Source organism: Cannabis sativa, chromosome 3, assembly GCF_029168945.1.
Source record: "Cannabis sativa cultivar Pink pepper isolate KNU-18-1 chromosome 3, ASM2916894v1, whole genome shotgun sequence".
Lineage (NCBI taxonomy): Eukaryota > Viridiplantae > Streptophyta > Magnoliopsida > Rosales > Cannabaceae > Cannabis > Cannabis sativa.
Window position 1 is genome coordinate 1,791,577 of NC_083603.1, and position 26,145 is coordinate 1,817,721.

The window sequence follows — 26,145 nt, forward strand, 5'->3', positions numbered from 1 at the left end:
TTATATAGTTATAGCATATTTTAGAGGTGTTGTATATATAATTTGTAATTTGTGGTTTCAAACTCTAATTAATCTAAACTAAATGAATCCAATGAGAATAATTTGGTTAATCGGAACTGTTTAAACTCTCTAATTTAGTCACAATTTTAAAATTTTCGGTAACAATTCAAATCAAACCAATCTGTATAATTATTTTATGTATACTTAATATATATTTTTATTAACAAAATATTGATACTTGAGAACAACTTTAAGCAATACAATTACATATTTTTAAAATTGTATATACAACATTCAAATGTTCAAAGTCCTTTATTGCACTAATACATAAAGAAAATAATGAAACACAAAAAAATGATTTCAAGATTTAGCTCAGTTCTTGAATTGAGCTTGTTTCATCCTCCTCACTATCAGCAGCAGCAGCTTCCTCATCAGCCAACCGTTTCTTAAAGTCCGCCATGCACTTCTTGAGTTTGCTCCCAAGAAAGCTATAATCGCCATCTCGATTGTGCTTCCAACAAGTGTAGAACACATTCATTGACATGTCATTCAGTTGGGTTTTCAGCTTGGTCTTTTCCTTCTTGAACTCCTCAAGATTAAGCCTTTGTGTCATTCGAAGCTCTTCGACTTGTTCATCTCGTCCCTTGAGGTCACTCCTTAGTGAAGTCTCGGTAGCCTCAGCCTTGGAAAGTTTTTCCTGGAGAATCTGAATCTCACTTTTTAAAGGAGCAGCAACCGAATTCACTTCTTCCTTAAGTTTTTCCCCGAAATTCTTCTTTAAAGTTTGAAGTTCTTGTTGAACAAGGTCCCGCTCGTTTCTTGTCTCTCCAAGCTCTCCTTTCAATTTAATCAGCTCTTTCTCCTGACCATTTAGTTTGTTCTGGCAGGATTTCATAAGTTTAGCTTGTTGGAACGCTACCGCAGTGGTCTGATGAGAAGAAACATATCGAAAAAGTTAGTTAATATGGTTGCAAAAGTATTATAAAGACAATAGGATGGTGATAATCACTTACCAAGCTCATCAAGCTCTGCTGCTTGAGAGCAAGATCAGTTAAGTCCTCAGAGTCAATCCACAACCCGTCTTTGCTCAAGTTGTCTCCAACTTCTTTCTCGAAAACATTCACCATAGGGGTGGCAAAGGCCTGTACACTCTCGAGAACATCAGACATTGCTCGAGAGCGAGCAGGTACCAACTCAGTTTGCGCAGTTTCCATTAGCACTTGCTCGGGAGTCCTAATCGCAGCCTTGGAAGAGATGGTCGCTGCAGGAGTTTTGGCTGTTGATTTCCTTGAAGTGTCCCTGCAGGTCCCTGCTGTTATTTTTCTCTTCTTCCTTCTTTTCGAGTCAACATTAGGATTGGAGAAACAAGCATATATATCCATGTTACCTGCACAGACAAGACCCCAAATGTTAATAGCAAAAGAACTGTACAAGTATTAAAGGAATTTGTAAGGAGTTAATACCTCTTTTTCTCTTCTTCTTTCTTTTCAAGTTGACAATAGGTGTGGAGAAACAATCAAATATATCCATGCTTCCTGCAAAGACAAGACAAAGATGTTCGAAGCGAGTAATTGTACAAGTAGTAAAGGAATTAGTAAGGAATCATACCCTCCGAGCTCTCGAGCTCATGGTTAATTATTGATGATTCTTTCGAGCAATCATGTTTATGCTTCAATCCTTGTTCGGGGGATTCAATGTGAGTGTCATCCTCACAGACCGTTGGGATAATCTCAAGTTCGTTGTTAGCTTCCTCGCATTGGGGAAGATCATCCAAAGTCTCCTCAGAATCCTCAACAATATCTATGTTTGCTGGAGAGCAATGCAGCTCCATAGGAAGATTGAATCGAGGGACAGGCCCATGATATGCCTTCTTAAAGCGAGAACCAGCTTGGCGACAAGAGTCAGACAAACCAAGAGAATGTGACATATCAAAGAGACCACACTCACGAAGATTATCATCAGTAAGCAAGACTTTTGAACTCTTCTCCTCTGAAGGCAACTTGCTGATTTGCTCAACTCGACTGATTATCTCGTTATCAACCTTGGATCGCTTGAATGGCCCTATAAAAGAATCCCAATTAAGAGGAAGACTCAAATGATAAAGGAAAGAGAAAACAAACAAGTTTCATGGAAGGAAGTTTACCAACTTGTTGAAAATTCAGGTTTTCGGCTTTGATGGCTGTAGTGAAGAAAAAGCTTTTCTTGTATGGACCTGCATGGCTAGGGATGTCTGTAACCAAGTTTCCAGAAGCATAAGGCCAAGTGCTTAGATAGTAAAAGCCATCTGTATTATTGCGATTATCGCGAATAGGATTGGCTTTCAAAATATACATGTAGTGAATCTCCTCTGGGCTAGGAGTTGGCCATCCTTTCTGATGGTACAACACCTTCAGAGTGGATAGGATTCTATAACTATTGGGAGCGAGCTGAAATGGGGCAATTCCAAAATAATCACAAAAATCGATAAAGTATTGTCTAAGGGGAAGGACTACCCCTGCACTACTATGATATTCACTCCATGCACTCCATGCTCCACCCGGCCAACAAGCCTGCGCATCTTCCCCGTTGCCCATCCTTAGCTCGAGATTACCAAGAAAATTGTATCTCTTCTTAATCCTCTCAAGCCCCGACGTATCAAGCTGAACATTCAAATTATCTTGTTCAGCAACATCCTCAGTCTCCTTAGTTTCCATCAAAACCGAGTCACTATCAGATTGGCACGATTCACAGACCCAATCTTCGGGAACCTTGTGCTCTATTTCTCTTCGCATGCAATAACTGAAAACCGAAATATGGAAAGATCATTCATATTATTATCAAAGTAGTTCTTTCCATAACATTATTTTCCACTATGATCACATCCAATGCAACAAAGCCAATTATATTTTATCAATGTAAAGATCATTTTTAGTGAAGAAGAGAAAGATGTCACTTGTCTTAGACTGTTCTGTTCCCCGTTATATATAGAAAAATCTCACTTGTGGCGGAGAAAAACCGTAGTTATAAAGATAATTCAATGATAAAAATTAGTATTTTCATGGTGAGAAAGATGATCTTACACATGTTCAGAAGTTATGTAACATTTAGAACAAGTTACAAGTAAAAAATTGGCACGATGATTATTACCACCACATGTATCACAAACTTTGTCCTGAAAAAGAGAAAAGAAAGAAACCATATTAATTTTTTTTTGTTTATATTAAAGGTAAGGAATGATTCCAGTCAAAAGAGACCAACTGAGGCAAAGCACCAACAACTAAACTCACAAAAACCCCTCAAAGAAAAAACTAACAGAACATTAAAGAAAACTTCAAACAGATGAAATTACATCAAGCAATCCCAATTCCTTAACAAGTTAAAAATGAAAACAAGGTGAGAACTTTGACAATCTTTAACCATATAGAAACCCACAACTTGTGTTGGAAAATCTTCTCACATAGTGTTTTGAAAAGATGGTGTTTGGTTGGAGGCAATGAAATAGAATAGAAATAAATTAAGTTTCATTCTATTATTTTGTTTGGTTGGATTTTAAAGTATTGGAGTGTTATTCTAATAGAATGAGTTTTCTACTATTTTGGTGGAATGACTATTCCATTTTAAAATGGAAGGAAAAACTATTCTAATACAAGATGAGAAAAAATTTAATAATTTTGTTATCAATTTTCTTCTGCATTTTAAATTTGATTGCATTTCATTCTTATTCTTATATTTTAATTCCTTCCGACCATACGCCACCTAACCTCCCAAGTCCTAACCTAACATTACAAAAACTAAAGTTTGAGTTTAGTATATTGAACATGACATCACTAAAACAACAAGCAAAATTTTAAGTAAATCATAGTTAGCCAATTAATATTGACTATTTGGTAGGGAGAAATGAAAATATTAGAATAGGAATGAGAATGGATAGAATCAAATTTAAAATGTTTAAAAAAAATTGATAAATTTTTTTTTATATTGGAACGATCATTCCTTCAATTTTAAAATGGAATAATTATTCTACCAAAATAATAAAAAAGCCATTCCATTAGAATGATTGAAATGACATTCCAATAAAAATACAACAAAACAAAAGAATGGAATAAAAATTGTTTCATTACCTCCAACCAAACGCCACCTAAGGAAGAATTTGAGTGGAAACAAGGTTTAGCCATATAGCAAAAATGAAAACAAGGCTAAAGCTTGATTCTTTCCCTAATTTTGCTTGTTCTTTTTGTCACTAGCTTGAACTTGTTTCAGGGCATACAGTAAGAACTTACACTCATATAACATAGAAATTAGATTACCCCAATAAAAGATAAACAAAAAAGGATGAAAGTAAAGTTTTTTTTAGTAACCCAAATGAACACCAAACAAAACTGAGCCCCAATTGATTTCCATAAAAAACAAATCTTTTTCATCTTGATTTCATTTTTTATTCATTAGTGATGGAACCCAACAGTGATTTTTAAGGCTTCTTTTGATTTTAAGGTAGTTGAAAACATTAGAGCAAGTAAAAACTTGTTACTCATCCCAAAACACAGGTAAAAATCCCATCTTTTTATCAGGAGAAAATCAATCATGGCTTACATAAAAAGCTTTTCTTTCATGAAATTTCGGTTCTTATTGAAAAAAGATGAAATATAAACATGGGAATTGGGAAATGATGAGAGAGATTTTGGTGAAACCTTAGTGTGGCAGTGGTTGTGGTGAGTACCCATTAGCTGGATTTTCTTCTGTCAATTCTTCATTGCCGTGTCTGTATGTATCATCATCTGGGCAAAGGAGTGGAAACGATGACCAGAGAAAAAGCTACTGAAGCTATTGTTTACTTATACGAGGTAATGGCATATTCTGTATTATTATATTATTTTAGGCTAATTATGATTTTTGCCCTGAACTTTAACATGTACCAAATGATTCCTCCTGAACTTTTAAGGCCATTGAAAATGCCCCTGAATTATTGAGATTGTTGGATTTAAAGACTTTTGTCTAATTTTATTCAATTTTACTATTTCAATGATTATTTATGTACTAAACCATGTTCCTCAGACTTTGATATCTACCAAATCATACCTTCGAACTTTGACATGCACTAAATTATGCCCCCTGAACTTTCATTCATGTTAGACTTTTTTACTAAAATTAGAAAAAAAAAATCCTTAAATCCAACAATCTTAATAGTTCAGGGGACATTTTCAATGACCTTAAAAGTTAGAGGACATGATTTGGTACATGTCAAAGTTCAGGGGGCAAAAATCCTAATTAGCCATTATTTTATTAATATGATAAGAATATTGACTTTAATATAAGATATTAATTATAATAATTAAAATTAAAACTAACATTCTAAAAGTATAATTTTGTTATATTTTTTAAAAAAAGAATAAATTAATTTAGTACATGATTTTAAATTAATATTTAATAAAGAATAATTTACAGCATAAATACTTAAGTTTGATTTTTAATTGCAAATAAATATTTTAATTTAATTTTTAGTAGTAATAATATCTAATTTATAATTATGGAATTTCTGTAGGTACTTCACTATTACGTGTTAGGTAAATTGCTATCTGACAATTTTTGATTGGTCTAAGTTATTAATTTTTTATTTTATTAAAAAAATAGTTTAAATATACTAATAAGAAAATAACACGTGGATAATAACGTGACATTTAACGGCTAGGTAATTACAGAGTTTTAGAAATATAACTTAGACATTATTACCGCCAAAAATTAAATTTAAATATTTATTTACAACCGTAAGTTAAACTTATAAATTTTGATCGTAAATTACTCTTTAATAAATTAAACTATCAATTTTTGTAGGCCTTAAATATATAAATGCAAATAAACAAATATGTATTCAAAATTATTTGTTTTTTTCGTTAGTGGGACACTGTAGATTCTCACATCTTGAAGTATTATTGTGTGAAAACTCTACTATTTTTGAGATTTTACCGTCTTATAAGAGAAGCCCTAAGAAGTTGAGACAACAAAAAAAATTTCATTAAAAAAATCAAACATAGTGTTTAATCAATTACTTTCTCTTCTATTGGTTACTCGGATTAGTGGAAGAAATTATGGAGTCTTAATATTCCTCTATAAGTGAAGATGTTTAGTTAGCAAATTACGACGGCTGACAACCGCTAGGTTCTGCCTCTTGAGAGAACGATGAACGTCAACATTGATCTGACACTTGATTCTGATAATGGACGGTGTGATATGGGTATGGTGGTTCAGATTTTCGAGGTAATGTGATTGGCTCAGCTGTTTGGCATGTAATGGGTGGGTATTCACTAAAAATGATTGATAATGGATGGGTATTTATTGTCGGTTGCTAGGTTTTGATAGTGTTTGCTTTGAATCAGATTGTTTGAGTGTGGTGTTGAAGTTCAATAACCCTGTCTCGTTGGCTTCTTCTTTGCGTTTAGTGTTAAATGATTTTAAACATAGATTTTTTTTTTGTTATCGATATGCTTGTCTTTCTCGTTGTTCTAGAATATTTACGGTTGTTGCTCATACCTTAATTAAGTAGTTTTTTTTTTTTTTAATATACTTGTCTTTCTCATTATTCTAAAACATTAATGGCATGTTTACTAATATGTAATGGGAATCAATAGTAAAGTAATCATTCCCTTACATTTGTTTACTTACATTATTAAAATTAGGAAAGGGAGAACTTGATTGAATAAAGGAGAAAAGAAAGGGAGAACTTCTCCTACCAATTTTATAAAGAATGTCATTAAGGGTAATGAATTTTAATTATTTTTTATTTTATTTTTTAATATTAAATATATAATGACAATTTTGTCCTTTAAAATGTGTCTTACAAAATAACTACCATATAATATAGTTTAACTCAAAAGGGCAATTTAGTCAATTTAAGCATTCTGATTACGTTTCCTAATAAAGTAAACAAGATAAATCACTACTATTCCATTTCCAAAAAAATTTAGTAAACAACATATTACAAATATTGATTCCGATTATTTTTCATTTATTCCGTTACATTTTTCCTTTAAATTATTCCGATTCTGAATACTGTATAGTAAACGTGCCATAAGTATGTTTTGTTGCTCATACCTTAGTAAGATTTGGAGGACAGACTATCCTTCTTGTATTGATGAACTAATGAATAAAGTTTGTATTGAAAAAAATTATTATTCTACTTTGGTTTGTTAGAACTCATCTTATATAATTATTTAATATTTTAGGTTTTATGTTTGGATAGATTAAAATAGTATCTTTAGTTTAATTTTAATTAAAATAACTTCAAATATAATTTTTATAATTTGATCATCTTTTTCACTTCTTTCACACAGTCATCTATTTTTGAAGATTTTTATAATGTGTTAGAAAATATAACAAAATACCCATCCATTGACTAATATTCAAGCATTTGAACAAACTTTGAAAAGTGCCAAATTGAGCTGTTTTTTTTTTCTCTTTCTCAATTCTTAAGAGAGACAAACTTTTCAAATGTTCTTAAGGTATACATGTACTTTAATTACAAAAATACTAAACTTATAATAAAAAGATTAACAGATAATGCTTACAAAAGAATCCCACAAAAATTAATCAACCAATTCACCCTTCTTCTAAGAAAAAGTTTCTCTCTTCATGAGTGTTTGTTGCTCCTGCAAATTTCAAGAAAAAAGAAACAAAATCAGTAAACAAATTCTATCAACAACCAAAGTAGAACAATTAGTTAAAAACATCATTAAAGAACAACTATCACAAAAAGCCAAAATATACTAGTCACCCAGCACAATAGGATTCCTGAAGAGACAAAAACAAGAAAATCATTAGCCAATAAAAGGGATAAACACATATCATTAAACAAGTTTTGACCACAAGTCAAAATCAATCACTACCCAACTCATTACCACTACTACCCAACAATTTGATCTTAAAGTTTCAAAACCTGGAGCTGGAAAGAAAGAAAGAAACAAACAAATTATAAGTAATCCAACTTTATCAAGTAAAAGATCCACAATTAATGCATTAGCAAAGATTAAGATTGAGATCTTACCAATTAGAGAGCTACATGAGAGCCTGGCTTGTTATGTCTTCCAAAACACGTTTGATTTCGGCTTTAGCTCTCTTCACAGATTGTTCGGTAGGTCCTTCAATAAACAAGTAAAGTTTGCGGTCTCCTGGTCCTGCAACTTGACCCGGCGGGAAGTGCTTCCCCCTAGTAGTAATGGCAGCTCCGGTCCACTCGGTTATAGTTCCCAAAGTTAACTTATGCGTGACTTTCCAGCGAGCGTTTTGAGGGAAATCGTTTATCTCCAGCTCTGCTCTGTAGTGTTTAGGCCCTGCATCAGCTTGAATTTTCTCTAGGATATGCTGCAAGTTTACCGATACAGGCAGTTTAGTTTCGGGCACCAATGCTTCTGTTCTGCCTTTGGAGGAAGAAGCGGAGCCATCTATGTCAAGTTCTTCCTTGCAGACACCTTCATCTTCTGAGTCGGACATAACTTCGAAACCACACGCTTTCGCCTGTGCTTTTTTTGCTGCTATCATCAACTCATCTTCTTCTTTACTAAACTTGTAACCATCATTTCTCACATAGCCACTTTGTGGTTGTTCCAATCCTTGATTCACTTTTTGCAAGAAACTATCAGCTAGTGCTTTTAAGTCATCTGGAACAACTTGATCCGAAAGCTCAAGTGCTTTTACTATATGAGGAGCATATCTAGAATCTTCCTCAGATATAAATGTTATAGCACAACCTTTACGGCCAGCTCGACCTGTTCGACCAACACGGTGAACGTAGTCCTCATAGTAAATTGGCACATCAAAGTTAATCACCAGTTCAAGCTCCTTGACATCTAATCCTCTAGCAGCAACACTAGTTGCAATCAACAAATTGCAAACATTACTTTTGAAATCGGAAATGGTCGACTCACGATCCGTTTGGTCCTTAGCACCATGAAGAGATAGGCAAGGATAACTATGTTTGAGTAAATCCCTGAACAAAGCATCACACTTTTCTTGGGAATGGACAAAAACTAGAATTTTCCCTTTCTCATACCATTCTCCAAGTATTTCTAATAATCTAAGAAACCTCTCATTTTCAGGCCTCACTTCAACCAGCTGCGTGATGTCCTTATTAACAGCACTCCTTCCACCTACCTGTATTTCCACAGGTTTGTGTAACAAACTGCGAGCTAACTTTTCAACTTGACGAGGGAAAGTAGCTGAGAAAAGTACATTTTGTCTATCTGGACGAATATTCCGAATAATCAAACTGATTTGAGGTTCAAAACCCATGTCAAACATCCTGTCAGCTTCATCCATGACCAAATATGTAACTCTACGGAGATTTGTAATTTTTCCACTGCTTGTGCAAAGCATGTCAATCATTCTGCCTGGTGTACAAACAACAATTTCAGCACCCTTTTTTAATTCACTAATTTGTTGGCCAACATCAGAGCCTCCATATACAGGCACACACCTAATACCTAATACCTTGGAGAACATTTTTATATCACCATGAATCTGTTTAACAAGCTCCCTTGTAGGTGCCATTATAAGCCCGATAGGCCCCTCTCCTGAAACGACAGGCGGCTGGTCCTTAATATGCCTCAACATTGGTAGCACAAATGCCAGAGTTTTGCCCGAGCCAGTTTTTGCAATGCCAATGCAATCTCGACCACTCATAATTGTAGGCAGTGCCTGAACTTGAATTGGCATTGGCTTTTCATATTTAAGTTTCTTTATTGTCTCCAATATTTTACTTGTAAGTCCCATTTGGTACCAAGTCTTAACTGGCTTCGGTACATCCTCACCATGTGTAGTCAATTCCAATTCTTCACGGTATGCAGAAACCTCTTTCGAAGTCATTCTTGATATTTCTTTCACTTCAATATAGAAATTCTTCCTAAATGGCTTATAATCAATTTTCGAATGATCAACAATAGAGAGTTTTTCAGCTTTTGTCTTCTTAACTCTTTTCATGAACTCATCATCATCTTCTTCATCATCTATCAATTCTCCATCATCCTCAAGATCCCCATAATCCGAATCAGACTCCTCCCCAGGAATTATTCTACCCAAAGATTTATTCTTCAACTCTATACTTTTCTCATCATTTAGTTTTTCAACTTCAGGCAAAACCATAGTATTTATATAAGCATCTAATGGATCAATCTCCTCATCAACAGAAACCCCATCAACCCCATTCTGCAAACCAATTTTCATTCCATCCCTAACTTCATCATCACTAACTTGATCGATTTCTCCATCAGATTGTTCATCTTCAAGGCTCCAAATCTTCCTATCATTCACCTCCCAAATTTTCTCTCTTCCAACTTCTTCATTCTTTCTCCTGAATTCTTGCCACTGCTGAACTCTCTTCCTCCGCTTCTCAACCTCTTCCCCTAATTTTCGCTCTTCATCCTCACCAGTACTTCTCCTCTTTCTAGATCTAGAACTCTCTCTGCACCTACCAGAGCTTGATTCATCCTCTCTCTCCTTAAAATCACCATCATTCCTTCTCCTCTCTCTTTCTTTCTTTAATTCTTTTCTCTTACCATTACGCTTCAAAGCTTCCATAATCAAAATTATTGCACGAATTAATACAGGCGCACACCCAAAAACCCTAGCAAATCAAATTTTCGTAATACCTAGAAAAAGAAAACTCAATCCAATCCAATCCAAAATAAATAATCAAAGAATACAGACGATCAAATGAAACTATGGAATTCTCAAAGATTCATTTAAACCACAGAAATCAAGAAATTCGACGAACCTGTTAGTAGATCAAGAGCAGAGAGTATCGCAAGCCAAAACCCTAAAAAGTTTTCTTCTTTTTACTGAATTGAATTTTGGTTTAGGGGAAACACTGAGCTCTTATATAGGTTTCGTCTGTGCCTAGTTTTTTTTTGTATAATAGAATTAATAATAAAAAGATATTCATTCAAAAATAATAATAAAAAAAAAGATTTTTTTTTTATGTTTTTATATTAAAAAAATAATGAAAATTTTAACTTTTTCTACCAGCAAAAGAAAAATATTCTTATATTTATAAAATTCTTTTAAATCTTTCTTTGAGCAAAAAAAAAAAAAATCATATATCCAACACAATTTTTATCTAAGAATATTTTATTCAAAAGTTATGAAAAAAATTAAATCGCAATTTGAGCTATAAAAATAATTTCTAGAAATTTTTTCTATATAATTTAATAAAAAATATGTATAGATTAAAAATTTATTTATGTAAAGTTAATAATTTTATTTTGAATTGTAATACATGATTATATTTATTCAAAAATAATTTTATTATACTATAATATTTTTTTAGTTATTAACTTATTGTTGTTATATTTGATATTTTTAGTATTTTAATTAATTTTTTCTAATAAATCTTTATTCAGTTATAACTTCTAATTGTCATATATAATATATAATAAATATCTATAAAAAATACGAATATATCATAGCTATGGACCTATGGTAAAACTTATGAGACTAAAATATTTGATGGTAATAAAAGTTTGTAAACGGAATTAATGGTGGTTATGAAAATCTGAATTAAAATTCTTATGGTAAAAATTTACAAAAAAAAAAAAAAAACGTTGGTTACCAGGGACGGATCCAAGTGTATTGGTTTGGGGCTATAGCCCCCGCTAACAAAAATATTACTTTTTAAAAAATTAAATGTAATTTTTTAAATTTGATAATTATAGATCAAAATAATAGAAAAAGTCCCATAAAATTAAATAAATCTAGTAAGAATGATTATAATATAGGTATAAATATTTTTAAATGATAAATAAGCACTCACAAAGTAAAAATTATAGATCCGTCACTGTTGGTTACAAAAATTGATTTTAATATATATATTTTTTTTCTTTTTGGAGGGGATTTTAATACTTTTAGTGAATGAAAAATGTTTTTTTTTAAGAAAATAACTATGAATTTTTTTATTTGCAAGGAATGGAATTATATAAAAAAAATTAAAGACTCCCAAAATAATTACAATTTTTTCCTACAAGAATGGAGCAAATTAATAACCCATTATTATTATTATTATTATTATTATTATTATTATTATTATTATTATGAGATAGAATAACCATCTATTCTCCTCAAACACCTCAATCATTCACAGCCACTAATAACAAAAGAAGAACAATAACCAATTAATTAACTTCAATTACTTAATAAGAAAAGGTCAAACTCTTAATTAATTAATTAATTATTATTTCTTCAATTAATTTTCTCAAGAGAAAAGAAAAGAGAAAGATCATAGGAAAAACAAAAGAAAACATAAAGAGAGAAAAGACAGAGAATTTTTGATGATTGATGATGATGTTTGAGATTATTATTATGAATGTGTTATAAGAAAAGAAATATAATATATATTTATATTTATTTATATATAAATAATGGCTTATAGTAATTCAAGCTCCATTAATGACTTTGGAAGCTTTTCATTTGGAGATAGCCAATGCAGAGGGAGACTCACTGAGCTATTCACCAAAGTGGCTATTAATCTTTTGGGATTTTTCTTAATTGCTGGTCTTTGTAATGCTTTTCATTACATTTTGAAGCCAATTTCACAACCAAGGATCACCTCAGATACATTTGTATGTTTTTTCTCTTTTTAATTTATATCATATATATAATTTATTATACATGTTAATAATCTATGCTAAAATATACTTTAAATTAATGTCATTTTGCGAAATCAAAATGTATTTTTGTTATTTTTTACAAAGTAACTTTTTTGACACACTCGATATTTTGTTAAACGCATTTATACCCTTCTCGTGATTATAATCGAATGCACCAGATTCTATCAGAACTCTATAGTTTGAATAGTGCACCATGTCTGTGCTTAGGGCCCACCAAGCCCGGAAAGAAAAGTCACTTTCTAATATTTTCGTGAAATCATTATATTACCCAAATTTTCAATCTTCGTGTTGTAATCTTAAATTTTTTTTAATTAGCGAAAAAAATAAGCATTAGTAAGAGCCTATTTCATTATGCTAATATGGTATTCTCTAAAGTAATTGGAACAAGTTTGTCTCATTTATAGAATAAAGTATAGTAATGATTAATGGCTTTAATTGTGTGATTAATGTTTTTTTTTCACTATGATCTTTATGTTATACAGGTTGGTTTACTAATTGGAAACTTGGGATTTGTACAAAGAGCAGTAAACTACTCATCAGCAAAAACACTAAGATTCATAATAGATTTTGGAATGATTTGTTACATGTTTGCATTAGGTATAGAAATGGATCCATATGCACTCTTTAGAGTACCAACAAAAGATGCAAAAGTAGCCTATGCAGGATTAGTGTCAACCTTCATCTTAGCATGTGCTATAATCCCATTCATGCATTACACAAACCAATTTGAAACAGCCTTCACACTCTCACTCTCCATTGCCCTTTCAAGCACAGCCTCACCGGTCCTCACTCGCCTCATAACAAGCCTAAAAATAGGCAAATCAGACATAGGAAGGCTTGTGATCGGTGCAGGAATGCACTCTGATTTCATAACCACTCTTGTATTCTCCCTAGGGTACATAATTTACCCGGTTCATAAAGATGGCGATCATGATCTACATCCCGCTACATTTACTCAACTTAAAACCGCCATACAAATGAGTTGTGCATTGTTGTTTCAAACAATTGTTGCAGCTACATTGTCACCAATTTTCATGAATTGGGTCAATAATGAAAATCCAGAAGGGAAGCCTTTGAAAGGGTCACATTTGGTGCTTTCGGTTGCTTTCATGACTTTGATTTGTTGTTGCTCACCGGTGTATGGATATAGCCCGATTTTGAGTGCTTTTATGGCTGGAATTTTTATGCCAAGAGAAGGGAGAGTGTCAAAATGGGTGGTTAGTAAGATTAATTACTTGTTAACTACTTTGTTTTACCCAATATTTTTCTTTTGGATGGGGTATGAGGCTACTTTGGTGGATTTTGAGGTTGGTCATTTGATGACTTGGGCAAGGTTGTTTGTGCTATTTGGTGTAGCTACTATTGGTAAAGTTTCTGGTACAATAATTTCTGGTGCTATGTTGGGATTCAATTGGCCTGAGTCTATTGCAATTGGCTTGCTTTTAACCACTAAAGGACATTTTCACATTTACTTGGCTATTGCTGCAAAAACAGTTAGTTTCTATAACCCTTTCTCTTTTTGTTTTGGTAAATATAGTATGTCTCAATAATATTGTTAGTTCTTACTGTTCATGTGTTATGATATAATTGGTAAAAATGCAGGCTGAAGCAACATCAACATCAACCACAATAGTAATGATAATTGCAGTGTTTTTCACTGTTGTTCATGCACCATCAGTAGTAGCACAAATCATCAAACGCGCAAGAAAACGCGCACCAACACACCGAATGGCACTTCAATTGCTTGATCCATCAAACGAATTAAGAATCTTGTTATGCCTTCATGGACCTCACAATGTGCCTAGCACAATAAATTTCATGGAAATATCTCGGGGCTCGGCTGATCCTGGCATTGTTGTGTATGTAACCGATATGATTGAGCTCACAAACGAAATTTCAGCCACATTGGTGAAGGGAGATGGACCGGACACTGTGACTGTAACCGATGCTGGTGTGGTTGAGAAGAGAAATCAAGTTACTAGCGCGGTTGAGGCTTATGTCAACGAAAATGGCGATGGTATCACGCTTAGACGAATGCTTGCACTCTCAACATTTAGTGGATTGTCTCAAGATGTATGCATTTTGGCAGAGGATTTAATGGTTGCTCTTATTATATTGCCTTTTCATAAGACTTTGAAAGCTGATGGAACACTTGATGGTGGCAATTCTGGTTTTCGATATGTCAATCGAAAGGTAACATTTTCTTTTTTTTAGAATGATCACACAACACAAGCATCTGCATATAGAAAAAGACAGCTTTGATCCTTGATATGTTATTAGCAAGTAACTCATTATAATTTGTCATAACATATGGAGTAAAGGGTCTCAATTGAAATTATGTAAAGATATAAACTTTGTATAAACTAACTTAAAATCACAACTTAGAAATCTTTCATAGACTATGGAATGAAGGGTCTCAATTGAACTTGTGTAAAGATATAAACTTTCTTTGAATTAACCAAAAATCATCACAACTTAGAAATTGTCATAAACTATGGAATAAAGGGTCTTTATTGAAGTTATGTAAAGACATAAACTTTGAATAAACTAACTGAAAATGATCGCAACTTAGAAATTGTCATAAACTATGGAATAAAGGGTCTTTATTGAAGTTATTTAAAGATATAAACTTTGTATAAACTAACTGAAAACCAACACAACTTAGAAATTGTCATAAACTATGGAATAAAGGGTCTTTATTTTCAGTTAGTTTAAACTTTGTATAAACTAACTGAAAATCATCACAACTTAGAAATTGTCATAAACTATGGAATAAAAGGTTTTTATTGAACTTGTGTAAAGCTATAAACTTTGTATAAACCAACTTAAAATAACAAAAGAAACTTGTCATAAACAATGGAATAAAGGGTCTCAATTGAAGTTATGTAAAGATATAAACTTTCTATAAACTAACCTAAAATCACAACTTAGAAAAGTCATAAAATATAGAATAAAGGGTCTCAATTAAAGTTATGTAAAGATTTTTATAAACTAACCTAAAATCACAACTTAGAAAATTATAATTTGTCATAAAAACAATGGAATAAAGGGTCTCAATAGAAGTTACGTAAAGATATAAACTTTGTATAAACTAACTTAAAATCACAACTTAGAATGAACACACAAAGCATTGGCATATAGTCCTATGTTATTATCATGTCTAGAAGAAATGACCAATTAACATCTTAATATTATGGTTGAAACTTAAACAGGTGTTGAGGAGTGCACCATGCTCAGTTGGGATTTTAATTGACAGAGGTTTTGGATTACAAGACAAAATGTCAAAACCTTATGTAACACTCAATGTAGCTGTGATATTCATTGGTGGTAAAGATGATAGGGAGGCATTAGCCTATGCTAGCCGAGTAGCGCGCCATCCAGGAGTGAAGCTCACAGTGATAAGATTCTTAGTCGACGCAAATTCAGAAAACGCGATGAGAAGGACAGGAAACTATAGAATCAACATCGACGAGCAACAAGAGGAAACCAACCTTGACGACGAATGCTTTGCTGATTTCTATGAAAGATTTGTTGGGAGTGGTCACGTTTCATACATGGAAAAACATCTTGCTAATTCAGCTGAGACATACTCAACTTTGAGATCATTTGAAGGACAATACTCACTCATCATTGTAGGGAGAGGTGGAAGAGTGAACTCAGTTTTGACATTTGGTATGAATGATTGGCAACAATGCCCCGAATTAGGCCCCATTGGAGATGTTCTTTCGGGGTCAGATTTTTCGGCTACAACTTCAGTTTTAATCATCCAACAACATAATCTAAGAGGAGAATTAGATGGTCTTGATGATGATTTCTCAATCATGTAATAATAGAGTCTTTTGATTTTTGAAATTAGACAAAGAAACTTAGTTTAGAGCTACTTTAGGCATATAATGTTATAGTATCATATACCATAACACTTGTAAGAAAGAAAAGAGTTAAGTTAGAGGAGAGAAAAGAGTTAGAGGTAAATATAGTGTAAAATCAAGTGTAGGATTTAAGCTATAGAAAAGTGTTTGCCTTATAACAACTTTTTTTTACCAATTCAAATTCATTCTTCTTATTATTATTGCACACCATAATGATAAGTTATAATCATCCATGTTTTTTATAATGATAATTGATAAGTTGTATTGTTTTCTATTTTTTTTTAATCTGGTTGTAATGGTTGAAAAGCTTATAATTGAGTGATGGTTTATTCTTAAAAACATAAAAATCTTTACTTTTTCGATTTATTAGAAAATGGTATAGTTTCTCTATAAGAAGGTAATGTGATTTTATATCTTACAATATAATTTATTGGATTTATTGGGTGCTTATAACACCCTACTAAAATTGGTACACTAATACTACTTCTAATTGTTTCTAAGAATTTTTTAGTATAAATTTTTTTATAGTGGTGTATGTTATAGTTATTTAAGATATTCTACAAAATTTTGAAGAATTTTAAATAATTTACAATATAAAAATCAATATTCAAATCATCTATTTCACACGTGTATAAAATAAAAAAGTCACACATATAACAAACTCTTTAAATACTATTTTTGACACATATAACAAACTCTTTAAATACTATTTTGACATGTTAAATTTTTATAAATTTCTTAAAATTTTGTCAGATGTCGTAAATAACTACAACGTACACGATTATAAAAAAAATTGGACTAAATATTTTTTTAGATACCAAAACAGATAAGAGCGCATCGGTGCACCCATTTTAAGGGGGTGTATTTTAGAATTTTTTCAAATCATTTTGAGAAACAGTAGTTTTAAAGACCAAAAAATCATAGAATGATTCTAAGTGCACACCCCTAAAAAGGGTACACCGTGGACCCCTTGTCTGTTTCGATATATATCTGGAAGAATTTTGTAGTCTAATTATTTTCATAGTTGTGTAAATTTTACAAAATTTTAAAAAATTCAGAATAATTTATAATATAAAAAGTACTATTTAGACAGTCTATATCACAATCGTATCAAATAAAAGAGTCACGCGTGTAATAGACTATTTAAACTCTATTTTTAGGGTGTTAAATTTCTTTAAATGTGTCAAAATTTTGTAAAATATCTTAAATAACTACAACATACATTATTATAAAATAGATTTGATTAAAAAATTCTCGAAATAGTGAAATTTTCCAAAACCATATTATAAACTAATTTATTTAATAGTATCACACGTTGTCAAATGGAAGATTACAAACAAAAGGATTGTCGTTTAGTCAAACTAACAAACAACGACATGTCTTTATTAAAATTCAAAAAAACGACACGTCGTAACTAGAAATGAAAGAGTACGACACCCTCTATTACAGACCCCCGCAAATATTGTCGTTTAGTCAAATAACAACAAAACGACATGTCGTTTATTAATCATAAAACGACACATCGTAATTACAATTACGTGATACAAAACGACATCGTCTAATCCAAGCACCCATTATTCAGATCCTCAAATTCCCGAACCCAACCGCACCATTCTCATTCTTTCTCTCTTCTCTCTCTCTCTAACTCTTTCTCTCTCTAAACACACCACGCTCTCTCTCTCTTAATATATACAATTAAATAATAATAATATTTATTTACTCACAAAATAAAACACTAACAAATAATTAATAAATAAATAAATTTATTTTTTCCCAACTAAATTTTATTTTTTTTACGAGAGCAAATCCCTAAAATCACACACTCAAAAATAATTAAAAGAAAAAAAAAAGAAAAAATTCAAATCAAAATCTTTTCTTTCTCTCTTCAATATGGCATTTCACGTAGCTTGCCCAATTACATGGTTAGTACTTTCTCTCTCTATATCTATCTATTTCTCTCTCTAAAAACCCTCTCTTTCACTCTCCTCATTCTCATTCTCACTCTCTATATCTGTGTTTTGGCAGTCGGAGGATTTGTTTTTGTTCGCTAGGGTTTGTTGCTGATAAGGCGAAGAATGAGTTCCTTGATGAGATTCGCAAGGTTGAGGAGTTTGTTAAAGATCCTTGGGGAAATAGGGTTCGGGAGGAGAAAGGAGGAACGATTCAGGTTGCTGTTCCAAGAATTGAGCCACCTCCGCCTTTGTTGGTTCCGCCGTCTTCGGTTTATCAACCGGTGGTGTCGATTTTAGGTGATGTGGTTGTTAATATCGTTGATGATGAAGCTGCTGCTGCTGCGTCGGCTCAAGCTAAACGAGCTGCGTTGCAGCGTAAAGCTGCGGCGGCTATGGTTGCTGCTGAAGATTATGCTCGGCGATTTGAGTCGGGTGATTTGGCGGCGGTGAGGTTCTTTGAATTTTGGTCTCAATTTTGGGTTTTTTGTTGGAATGGTGGTTGTTTGTGATGATTTGGGAAGTTTTTTTGATGTAGTGGAGTTGAAAATTTGACCTTTTTGTGCGTAATTTTGTTGTTGAATGGTTGGGTGTTTTTCAGTGTTTGCAAATTTTGGGAGTTTGAGAAGAAATTTAGTATCTTGAACTTTTTTGTTATGGAGAATTTTAGAATAGATCGGACTCTTTATCATAAACCCTAATTTGCGTCCTTTGCTGCAAATTAGTTGACTTTTAATGATCTTGTTTTGTTGGGAGTCAATAGCCATTGTGATTTCTGCTGATTATAATGCATTTGTTTTTACCAATTTCTGGGTTTGGGGTGATAAGGAAAAAGGACCTCTTTAGTGATAAATTTGGTGAAAGACCTTTAATTATTGCTGTATTGTCTCACTCACGCATGGACCTTTTGTCACTAGAGGTACTATTGCTGAGTGACTTTATCTGAGCTTATTAATCTGCCCACATGATATGTTATATTTTTTGTTTTTGTTTTTTCTTTGTTTATTCTTGAAAGTCAAGATGATTTCTGTACAATTCCAAATTTGTAATTTATGATTGCCGTTTTTCTTCTCGTCGACAGGATGTCTCGAGAGGTTCTGCAGGAGAAGAACAGGGTCAGTCCAATGTCAATGTATTGTGCAGAATATGCTTTTTTGGTGAAAATGAAGGAAGTGAAAGAGCAAAGAGGATGCTTTCTTGCAAAACTTGTTGCAAGAAGTACCACAGAAACTGCTTGAAAAGTTGGGCTCAACATAGAGGTAAAATTATTGGTCCAAGCATTTTCTTTAGACTAAAAATTCACATATCCTAATTAGTGGAACTTGTTAGCAGATCTGTTTCATTGGAGTTCATGGACATGCCCCTCTTGCCGAATTTGTGAGGTAAAACTGTTGTTTCTTCCTTCTTATTCAATATGATTGTAAGAACTTCATCATTGCTAGTTTAGAAATTTGATATTATTACTTTAATTTTCCATGTCAATATGACGAAAAGATGTAATATGGTTGCTATAACTTGTTGTAAATTTATTTCAAGTAAATGTAATAACCCAGAAATGTAGTAAATATGTTATACATTTCCTTTTATAGGTATGCCGGAGAACAGGAGATCCTAACAAATTTATGTTCTGTAAAAGGTGTGATGGTGCTTACCATTGCTACTGCCAACATCCTTCCCACAAGGTGCGTGTGGATGTGTATTGCTGAGTTCTTACATTGCAATTAAAAAATGTATTCTAAATTCTTAATTTTGTTGGTGGATAATGCAGAATGTTTCTTCTGGACCTTATTTGTGTCCAAAACATACCAAGTGTCACAGCTGTAACTCTCCTGTACCAGGAAATGGCTTAAGCGTGAGGTATTAATTATAAAGAAGTTTGAAAGATGTCTTTAGTGTATATTTTTATCTGTTTTGGTTATAACTGTATGGTATCTTCACTTTTTGTGTTTGCTACAGTAATTTGTTCTTGCTAAAAACCTAGACTTTTCTGGTTCATGATTTAAAGAAAATATGAAAAGGTAATAGGGCGGAAGGAAATATATACATGGATTGAAAGGACATTTTTTTTTTCCCATGATTATTTGGTCTATATAGGAAGGAATGAAATTAACATATTGTGAAATTTACTATATTACCCTTAAAGTCTTGGCTAATAAAATTTTTTATCTCCCATTTCTTGTCATTTTGGAGACAAGAAATTGGCGGGCCTCACCATATTTTCCATCCATTCTACCTCATACCTTCACTTTTCTCTCCTACCAAACAGCTTATTATTTTGTTTTGTTTTCTTAACATATTATAATGTTATGTTTGGTAGAGAAGATAAAGGAAAGGAAAGAAAAGGAAAAAAAAAAGTTGTTTGGTAGGAAAGACGAGTGGAGGGAAGAGAAAAATGAGTGGAAATATATTGAGTGGGACTTACTAAATTTTTTTCTCTATAAAGTAGAGGGAAAAGTTTGTAAGAAATTTTGAGAGTATTGCTAAGTTATTTTACATGCAAATTTATATTATTAATTTTCAGGTAATACAGTAATTATTGCTTATTTATTGTTCTGTGTTCTTTTTAGTAAAAAAATCAACCTCTTTGCTTCTTTAATATCAGGATCACCATATTTTTCTTCTAAACTGACAGGTGGTTTCTGGGATACACTTGCTGTGATGCATGTGGTCGATTGTTCGTTAAGGGGAATTATTGCCCTGTTTGTTTGAAGGTACTCCATTTGTTTGGATGTTTTATAATCAAAAACATGCTTCTTGATTTTGCCAGAATACTAACAATGCATCAGTCAAAGATAATGGAATTCTTGATATATACCATTTTTTACTGTTGAAAATTTATAGGTCTATAGGGATTCAGAATCTACTCCTATGGTTTGCTGTGACGTTTGCCAGCGATGGGTTCATTGCCAATGTGATGGTATCAGGTCATTATCTTCCCTTTTCTCTGTTATTGTTTCAACTTCTGTGAAGTGTTTCAACATCTGTGGAGTGTTGTCATAACTCGTGTATTTGGGAATTATTTCAAATAAAATACTCTCTTAATATTTTTTATATATTTATAACAAAGAAATGGCGGGAGAAGCAATTTGTTACATTGGTATTCAGCCAAAATGAATCCAGGACATATCTGCTTATTTACTTCAGTATCTTTGCCCACATGATACCGATTTAGTATCGTGTTTGTTTGGGTGTGCTTTTTCACTAGTCCAATTACAGATGGCGTAATATATTTTGACCTAGAAAGTGATCTCTTACAAATTAAGTGTGCTAACTTCTGAGATAATTTCTTTGCAGTGATGAAAAGTATTTGCAGTACCAAGTGGATGGAAATCTTCAGTACAAATGTGCTACATGCCGAGGAGAATGCTATCAGGTTTGCCAAGAGTAGACATGGTTTTAACAAGTCTTTCTATTGATAAGTATATTCATATTTCTACATATAATGCTAGGTCAAGGATCTTGAGGATGCTGTTAAAGAACTTTGGAGGAGAAAGGACAAAGCTGATCGAGGTCTCATTGCGAGCTTGAGGGCAGCTGCTGGGTTGCCAACTCAAGAAGATATATTTTCGATTTCTCCATATTCTGACGATGAAGAAAATGGCCCTGTTGTATTGAAGAATGAACATGGACGTTCCTTGAAATTATCTCTGAAAGGGTTAGTTGATAAGTCACCAAAAAAGGCGAAAGATTATGGGAAGAAATATTACAGCAAAGGGTCTAGTAAGAAAAAATACCAGGCATCTGTGATCGGTAAAAGAGAACAAGAAATGAGTTTTGAAGGGCATAACGATGCCCAATCCTTAGGATTCAGCTTGGCTAATGACAAGAATGTTGGCATGCAGTCTCATAAAGATGAGATACAAGACACGTATTCTTCTCCGGTTGCAGTAAGTCATAGTCAAACAGAAGAGATTTGCTCTATCAATCAGCCCGGAGTTTTGAAACGCAAGTTTGTTGATGAGGTAATGGTGAGTGATGAAAATAGGCCTTCTAGAGTTGTTCGAATTAAGAACAACAAATCTAATGATTTAGATAGTGGTGAGGATACTGGAAAGCAAGCTGGCAAGTCAAAGACTGTGAAAGGAAAGAAGTTAGTCATCAATTTTGGTCCACGGAAGATAAACGTAACCAATTCTCCCAGGTCCGATGCTTCAACCGACCAAAGAGAACCAGAGATCATGAATTCCAACGGTGTGTCCATCTTTCAATCACATACACATTCTCTCTCCCTCTCTATATATTATATAATATAAAATATCTGAGGTATGACTTGTGTGCTTATGTTCTTAAGCAGGCACAGAAGACACGAGTTGGCGAAAAACAAATGATAAGAAGTCTATATTGGAGAGGCATGATGGCCTTGCTAACAGTGGTGATGGTAGTTGGCTTATTCTCTCTTCTTTATTGGAATAATTTTTTCTTATCTTGCTCAACATAAGTATTTGTTGTTGATTTTTCTTTTTAAATTTTAAATTATTAAGTTAGTTACATAGTTTTCTGCAATTCACAGAGAGAAATGATTCTTCTAGCCAATCAAAGGGTTTGAAGCTCGGAAGAGAAGGAAATTTTATTAAGTTGGGAAAAATTAGGACCGGGGTTCCTAGTTATAACCCAAAAGTTGGCCGAGGCAGTAGTGCTGATGGATCTGAAACTGCTACTCCAGAGCAAACTCACACTTCACTGGGAAAAAGAAGAATTGAAGAAACCGCTGCATCAGTTGGGCCTGCAAGTGAAGTTCCTATTTCGAAAAGGGAGAGAGTATATTCAGGAAAGCTATCAGAAGGAAGACCTGATACTAGCACGGAGAACAACGATGATTCTAGTCAGACACCTTTGTCAAATTCTTTGCCTAAAGATTCAAAACCTTTGTTGCGGTTCAAATTTAAGAAGCCTAGTATCGAGAGTCAGAACTCTGCAAATCAAGAGGAGGAGAAAAGTTCTTTAAAAGGCCAAAGGTCTAAAAGAAAACGCCCTTCACCGTTCATGGAGAAAACAACACTTAATGCAGATGGTGCAACCCAAGCACATCAAGAGGATTTAATGGATGAGATCATGGATGCTAATTGGATACTAAAAAAGTTGGGTAAAGATGCAATTGGAAAACGAGTTGAAGTTCATCAACCATCTGACAATTCATGGTGAGTCTTCTCTTCTAAGAAACCTTGTTATGTAGAAAAATATAGTATTGGGATATCAGGAAATTATAATAATTGTTATGTAGATGTCCAAGGGGAGCAAACCACATGTGGGACGATTTGAGCTATCTTTCTTAGGTGCAAGTAGAAAATTATGTTACAATTTCCGCTATGCGAATCCTAAATGCGCATTATGACAGTTGATTTTTCGAATTTCTTATCCAGGCATAAGGGGGTGGTAGCCGATCTAGTTGAAGGCACATCAACACTTTCAGTTACTCTAGACGACGGTAGAGTAAAATTCCTGGAACTTGGGAAACAAGGCGTTCGATTCGTGTCTCAAAAGCAGAAAAGATCAAAGACATGAAATGTCGAACAAGTTCGATTTCAGTAGGCTTTTCTTTCACTACACCTCAGCACATAACGAAAACAGTTCCCCATCCTCGAAGCCACCGAGAAATTCAACCGCGCTGGTATCGCTGCAGCTAGGTTCTCGATGATGAACTGTTTGTTGGGGACTCATCAATCAGTCCAACAGTGATTGATTTTTATTGGCAAATTTTTGTTTCTCACCATTAATTGATGGAAGGTTTAAACTTTATATTAAGAAATCAAGTCAGCTGTAATAGTGTAAGATATTATTAGAGCACCCTTAAGGGCTGTTAGATTTTTTATTTTTCTTTCTTTTTTTACTATTGGCTGTAATTAGAATTATGTTTGCATAATGCATTAAGATGTATTAGTATAATTTCTTTTATAATTAAAGAAAATGATATTGTTTAATCTCTGAAATGTATTGTAATGTATGGGTATTCACAACCAAAAAACAACTTTAAAACAGCATTGTTAATTCACAACCAAAAAAAAAAAAAACAACTAAAAGTCTTATGAGTATTATCTAGGTAAAAAGAGATTATACATTATGCAATTTAAAAGAAAATTCACAATCAAACACTGAAAACACAATCCCACTAACCAAAAAAATACACAAAATCCATAAACAAAAATAAAAGGGATCAAGGCAAACCACTGGAAAGGTGTTACGATTGAGAAGCTATGGGCATCAAAGAAGCACTTAGTTGGATCAAAGAAGCCATGGGCATCAAAGAAGCACTTAGTTAGATCAAGGCAAATCACTAGAAAGGTGTTACGATTAAGAGTGACAGCATGCTCGTCGTTCAGGCTATTCATTCTACTCAGTTAATGACTTCTGTGTTTGGTTTAGTCGTTAATGACTGTAGAAATTTATTATTCTCTCTTTCTGATGTTCATTTACGTTTTGTTAGACGATCAGCAAATCGTGCGGCCCACTATATTGCTAGGCATGCACGATCGCTAACTGGTCGTAGCATTCTGGGGTCTTCTATCCCCTGTGATCTTCAGATTATTTTGTATTCAGAATGCTAATTTAATGAAGTTGCAATTTCATGTTAAAAAAAAAATAAAAGGGATAATTTGATTATTTACAACAACAAAAATAATAAATATCACATACAAAATCAAAACCTTATTTCTACCATATTAAAAAAAACCAAGAAAGAAAAACATTAATAACAAAGAAACACTTTTCACAACCAAAAAATATCTATGTAAAGGAGAACAAATACTCTCCAATTTGAATTAAAAAAACACAAACATACACTAAATACAACCACACTAAAACAAAAAAATATACAATATCCATAAACAAAAAACTTGATTTAATAAAAAAAAAAATACTCAATATTCATTATAGATGAAGCATTTTCCATTGAAAGAAAAAGTAAACAGCCACTTCAAATGGTCATCACACAATCGACCCATTATGCAGACAATGTAAAGATAAAAAAACACAAACATTACTTGTAAAATATAATATAAACAGAGAAAAAAAATCCTAAAAGAAAACTGAGTTAAGAAAAAAAAAATACTTGCAACAAATGGAGAAAAATCGAGGTAGAAGAAATAGGATGAGCCAATGAGGGTTGCAACTACTATTTTTATATACTAATTATGTTATATATCTTTTTGTTATTTTGAAAACACTAATTATGTATAATATGATATAATATATTTAAAAAAATTCTTAAAATAAATGTTAACTAAGATTTAAAAAATTATAAACCAGTAACTAATTATAGTATTAGTAATCAAATAATTTTTTTTTTCAAAAATAGAGAAAAATATACTTCCCACATTTTAAAATATTCACATTGAAAAATAAATCATAAAATAAATGATAATGACTGTTTTTAAGGGTTAACCAAATAATGACATGACCAGATATTATTTTTAAAGTAAACGGAAGGAGAGAGAAATGCATGCATATAAAAGGTGTTGAAACATAACAAACAATAAAAAACATTAAAAAAAGTTTGTAAAACTTAGCCAAATTATTTTGATAATTAGATAAAAAATAGAGTATGAAATATAAAAATTAATAATATAATTACACAAAATATAATCTTTTATAAAAAATTTATATTTTTATGTTCAAAGTTTTTTTTCTTACATTTTTATGGTATTCTATAAAAATACAATAAATAACATGAATATAACATAAAAATACATCAGAAAATTATATTTT

At 32.5% G+C, this 26,145-nt stretch overlaps 4 protein-coding genes across 11 annotated transcripts; 2 read left to right on the forward strand and 2 right to left on the reverse strand.

Moving 5' to 3' along the window:
• Window positions 1–201: 201 nt before the first annotated feature.
• LOC115709791 (uncharacterized) lies at window positions 202–4,822 on the reverse strand. 4 transcript variants are annotated; one of them, XM_030638002.2, is made up of 7 exons: window positions 4,668–4,822; window positions 3,060–3,151; window positions 2,144–2,778; window positions 1,609–2,061; window positions 1,464–1,535; window positions 1,014–1,387; window positions 202–928 (listed from the first exon to the last, which is right to left on the reverse strand). In XM_030638002.2, the coding sequence occupies exons 1-7, from the start codon at window positions 4,698–4,700 to the stop codon at window positions 368–370; spliced, it is 2,220 nt and encodes a 739-aa protein (XP_030493862.2). In that variant the 5' UTR covers window positions 4,701–4,822; the 3' UTR covers window positions 202–367. The 4 variants fall into 4 exon arrangements, with proteins under 4 accessions (XP_030493862.2, XP_030493863.2, XP_030493861.2 ...); XM_030638003.2 differs by having other exon boundaries at window positions 3,127–3,151; window positions 4,668–4,788; XM_030638001.2 differs by lacking the exon at window positions 4,668–4,822 and adding an exon at window positions 4,101–4,609.
• Window positions 4,823–7,342: 2,520 nt separating this feature from the next.
• On the reverse strand, window positions 7,343–10,868 carry LOC115710711 (DEAD-box ATP-dependent RNA helicase 42). 3 transcript variants are annotated; one of them, XM_061111464.1, is made up of 3 exons: window positions 10,739–10,868; window positions 8,015–10,613; window positions 7,343–7,912 (listed from the first exon to the last, which is right to left on the reverse strand). In XM_061111464.1, exon 2 carries the CDS (start codon window positions 10,540–10,542, stop codon window positions 8,026–8,028), a length of 2,517 nt encoding a protein of 838 aa, XP_060967447.1. In that variant the 5' UTR covers window positions 10,543–10,613; window positions 10,739–10,868; the 3' UTR covers window positions 7,343–7,912; window positions 8,015–8,025. The 3 variants fall into 3 exon arrangements, with proteins under 3 accessions (XP_060967447.1, XP_030494926.2, XP_030494924.2); XM_030639066.2 differs by having other exon boundaries at window positions 7,343–7,619; window positions 8,015–10,847; XM_030639064.2 differs by having other exon boundaries at window positions 8,015–10,847.
• Window positions 10,869–11,867: 999 nt separating this feature from the next.
• Window positions 11,868–16,689, forward strand: LOC115709515 (cation/H(+) antiporter 28). Its single transcript, XM_030637630.2, has 4 exons — window positions 11,868–12,578; window positions 13,109–14,119; window positions 14,229–14,819; window positions 15,839–16,689. The coding sequence occupies exons 1-4, from the start codon at window positions 12,378–12,380 to the stop codon at window positions 16,451–16,453; spliced, it is 2,418 nt and encodes an 805-aa protein (XP_030493490.1). The 5' UTR covers window positions 11,868–12,377; the 3' UTR covers window positions 16,454–16,689.
• A 1,424-nt stretch (window positions 16,690–18,113) lies between these two features.
• LOC115710710 (uncharacterized) lies at window positions 18,114–24,371 on the forward strand. 3 transcript variants are annotated; one of them, XR_004010406.2, is made up of 14 exons: window positions 18,114–18,417; window positions 18,521–18,893; window positions 19,526–19,703; window positions 19,777–19,826; window positions 20,034–20,126; window positions 20,213–20,301; window positions 21,077–21,155; window positions 21,286–21,368; window positions 21,739–21,817; window positions 21,894–22,635; window positions 22,736–22,822; window positions 22,955–23,582; window positions 23,666–23,717; window positions 23,805–23,942. XR_004010406.2 is itself a non-coding variant. In XM_030639062.2 (13 exons), exons 1-13 carry the CDS (start codon window positions 18,386–18,388, stop codon window positions 23,944–23,946), a joined length of 2,655 nt encoding a protein of 884 aa, XP_030494922.2. In that variant the 5' UTR covers window positions 18,118–18,385; the 3' UTR covers window positions 23,947–24,371. The 3 variants fall into 3 exon arrangements, 2 of the variants coding, with proteins under 2 accessions (XP_030494922.2, XP_030494923.2); XM_030639062.2 differs by lacking the exon at window positions 23,666–23,717 and having other exon boundaries at window positions 18,118–18,417; window positions 23,805–24,371; XM_030639063.2 differs by lacking the exon at window positions 23,666–23,717 and having other exon boundaries at window positions 18,118–18,417; window positions 22,739–22,822; window positions 23,805–24,371.
• Window positions 24,372–26,145: the final 1,774 nt, after the last annotated feature.

Coding starts and splice junctions, on each gene's coding strand:
- LOC115710711 (XM_061111464.1), bottom strand. CDS start 10,542: ATGGAAGCTTTGAAGCGTAATGGTAAGAGAAAAGAATTAAAGAAAGAA.
- LOC115709515 (XM_030637630.2), top strand. CDS start 12,378: ATGGCTTATAGTAATTCAAGCTCCATTAATGACTTTGGAAGCTTTTCA. Junction 14,120..14,228: donor TGGCTATTGCTGCAAAAACA/GTTAGTTTCTAT, acceptor GTAAAAATGCAG/GCTGAAGCAACATCAACATC. Junction 14,820..15,838: donor TTCGATATGTCAATCGAAAG/GTAACATTTTCT, acceptor AAACTTAAACAG/GTGTTGAGGAGTGCACCATG.
- LOC115710710 (XM_030639062.2), top strand. CDS start 18,386: ATGGCATTTCACGTAGCTTGCCCAATTACATG. Junction 20,302..21,076: donor GGAAATGGCTTAAGCGTGAG/GTATTAATTATA, acceptor CTAAACTGACAG/GTGGTTTCTGGGATACACTT. Junction 21,818..21,893: donor GCCGAGGAGAATGCTATCAG/GTTTGCCAAGAG, acceptor ATATAATGCTAG/GTCAAGGATCTTGAGGATGC.
- LOC115709791 (XM_030638001.2), bottom strand. CDS start 4,154: ATGGCTAAACCTTGTTTCCACTCAAATTCTTCCTTAGGTGGCGTTTGG. Junction 2,779..3,059: donor TACATAACTTCTGAACATGT/GTAAGATCATCT, acceptor TTCGGTTTTCAG/TTATTGCATGCGAAGAGAAA. Junction 2,062..2,143: donor CCTGAATTTTCAACAAGTTG/GTAAACTTCCTT, acceptor ATTCTTTTATAG/GGCCATTCAAGCGATCCAAG.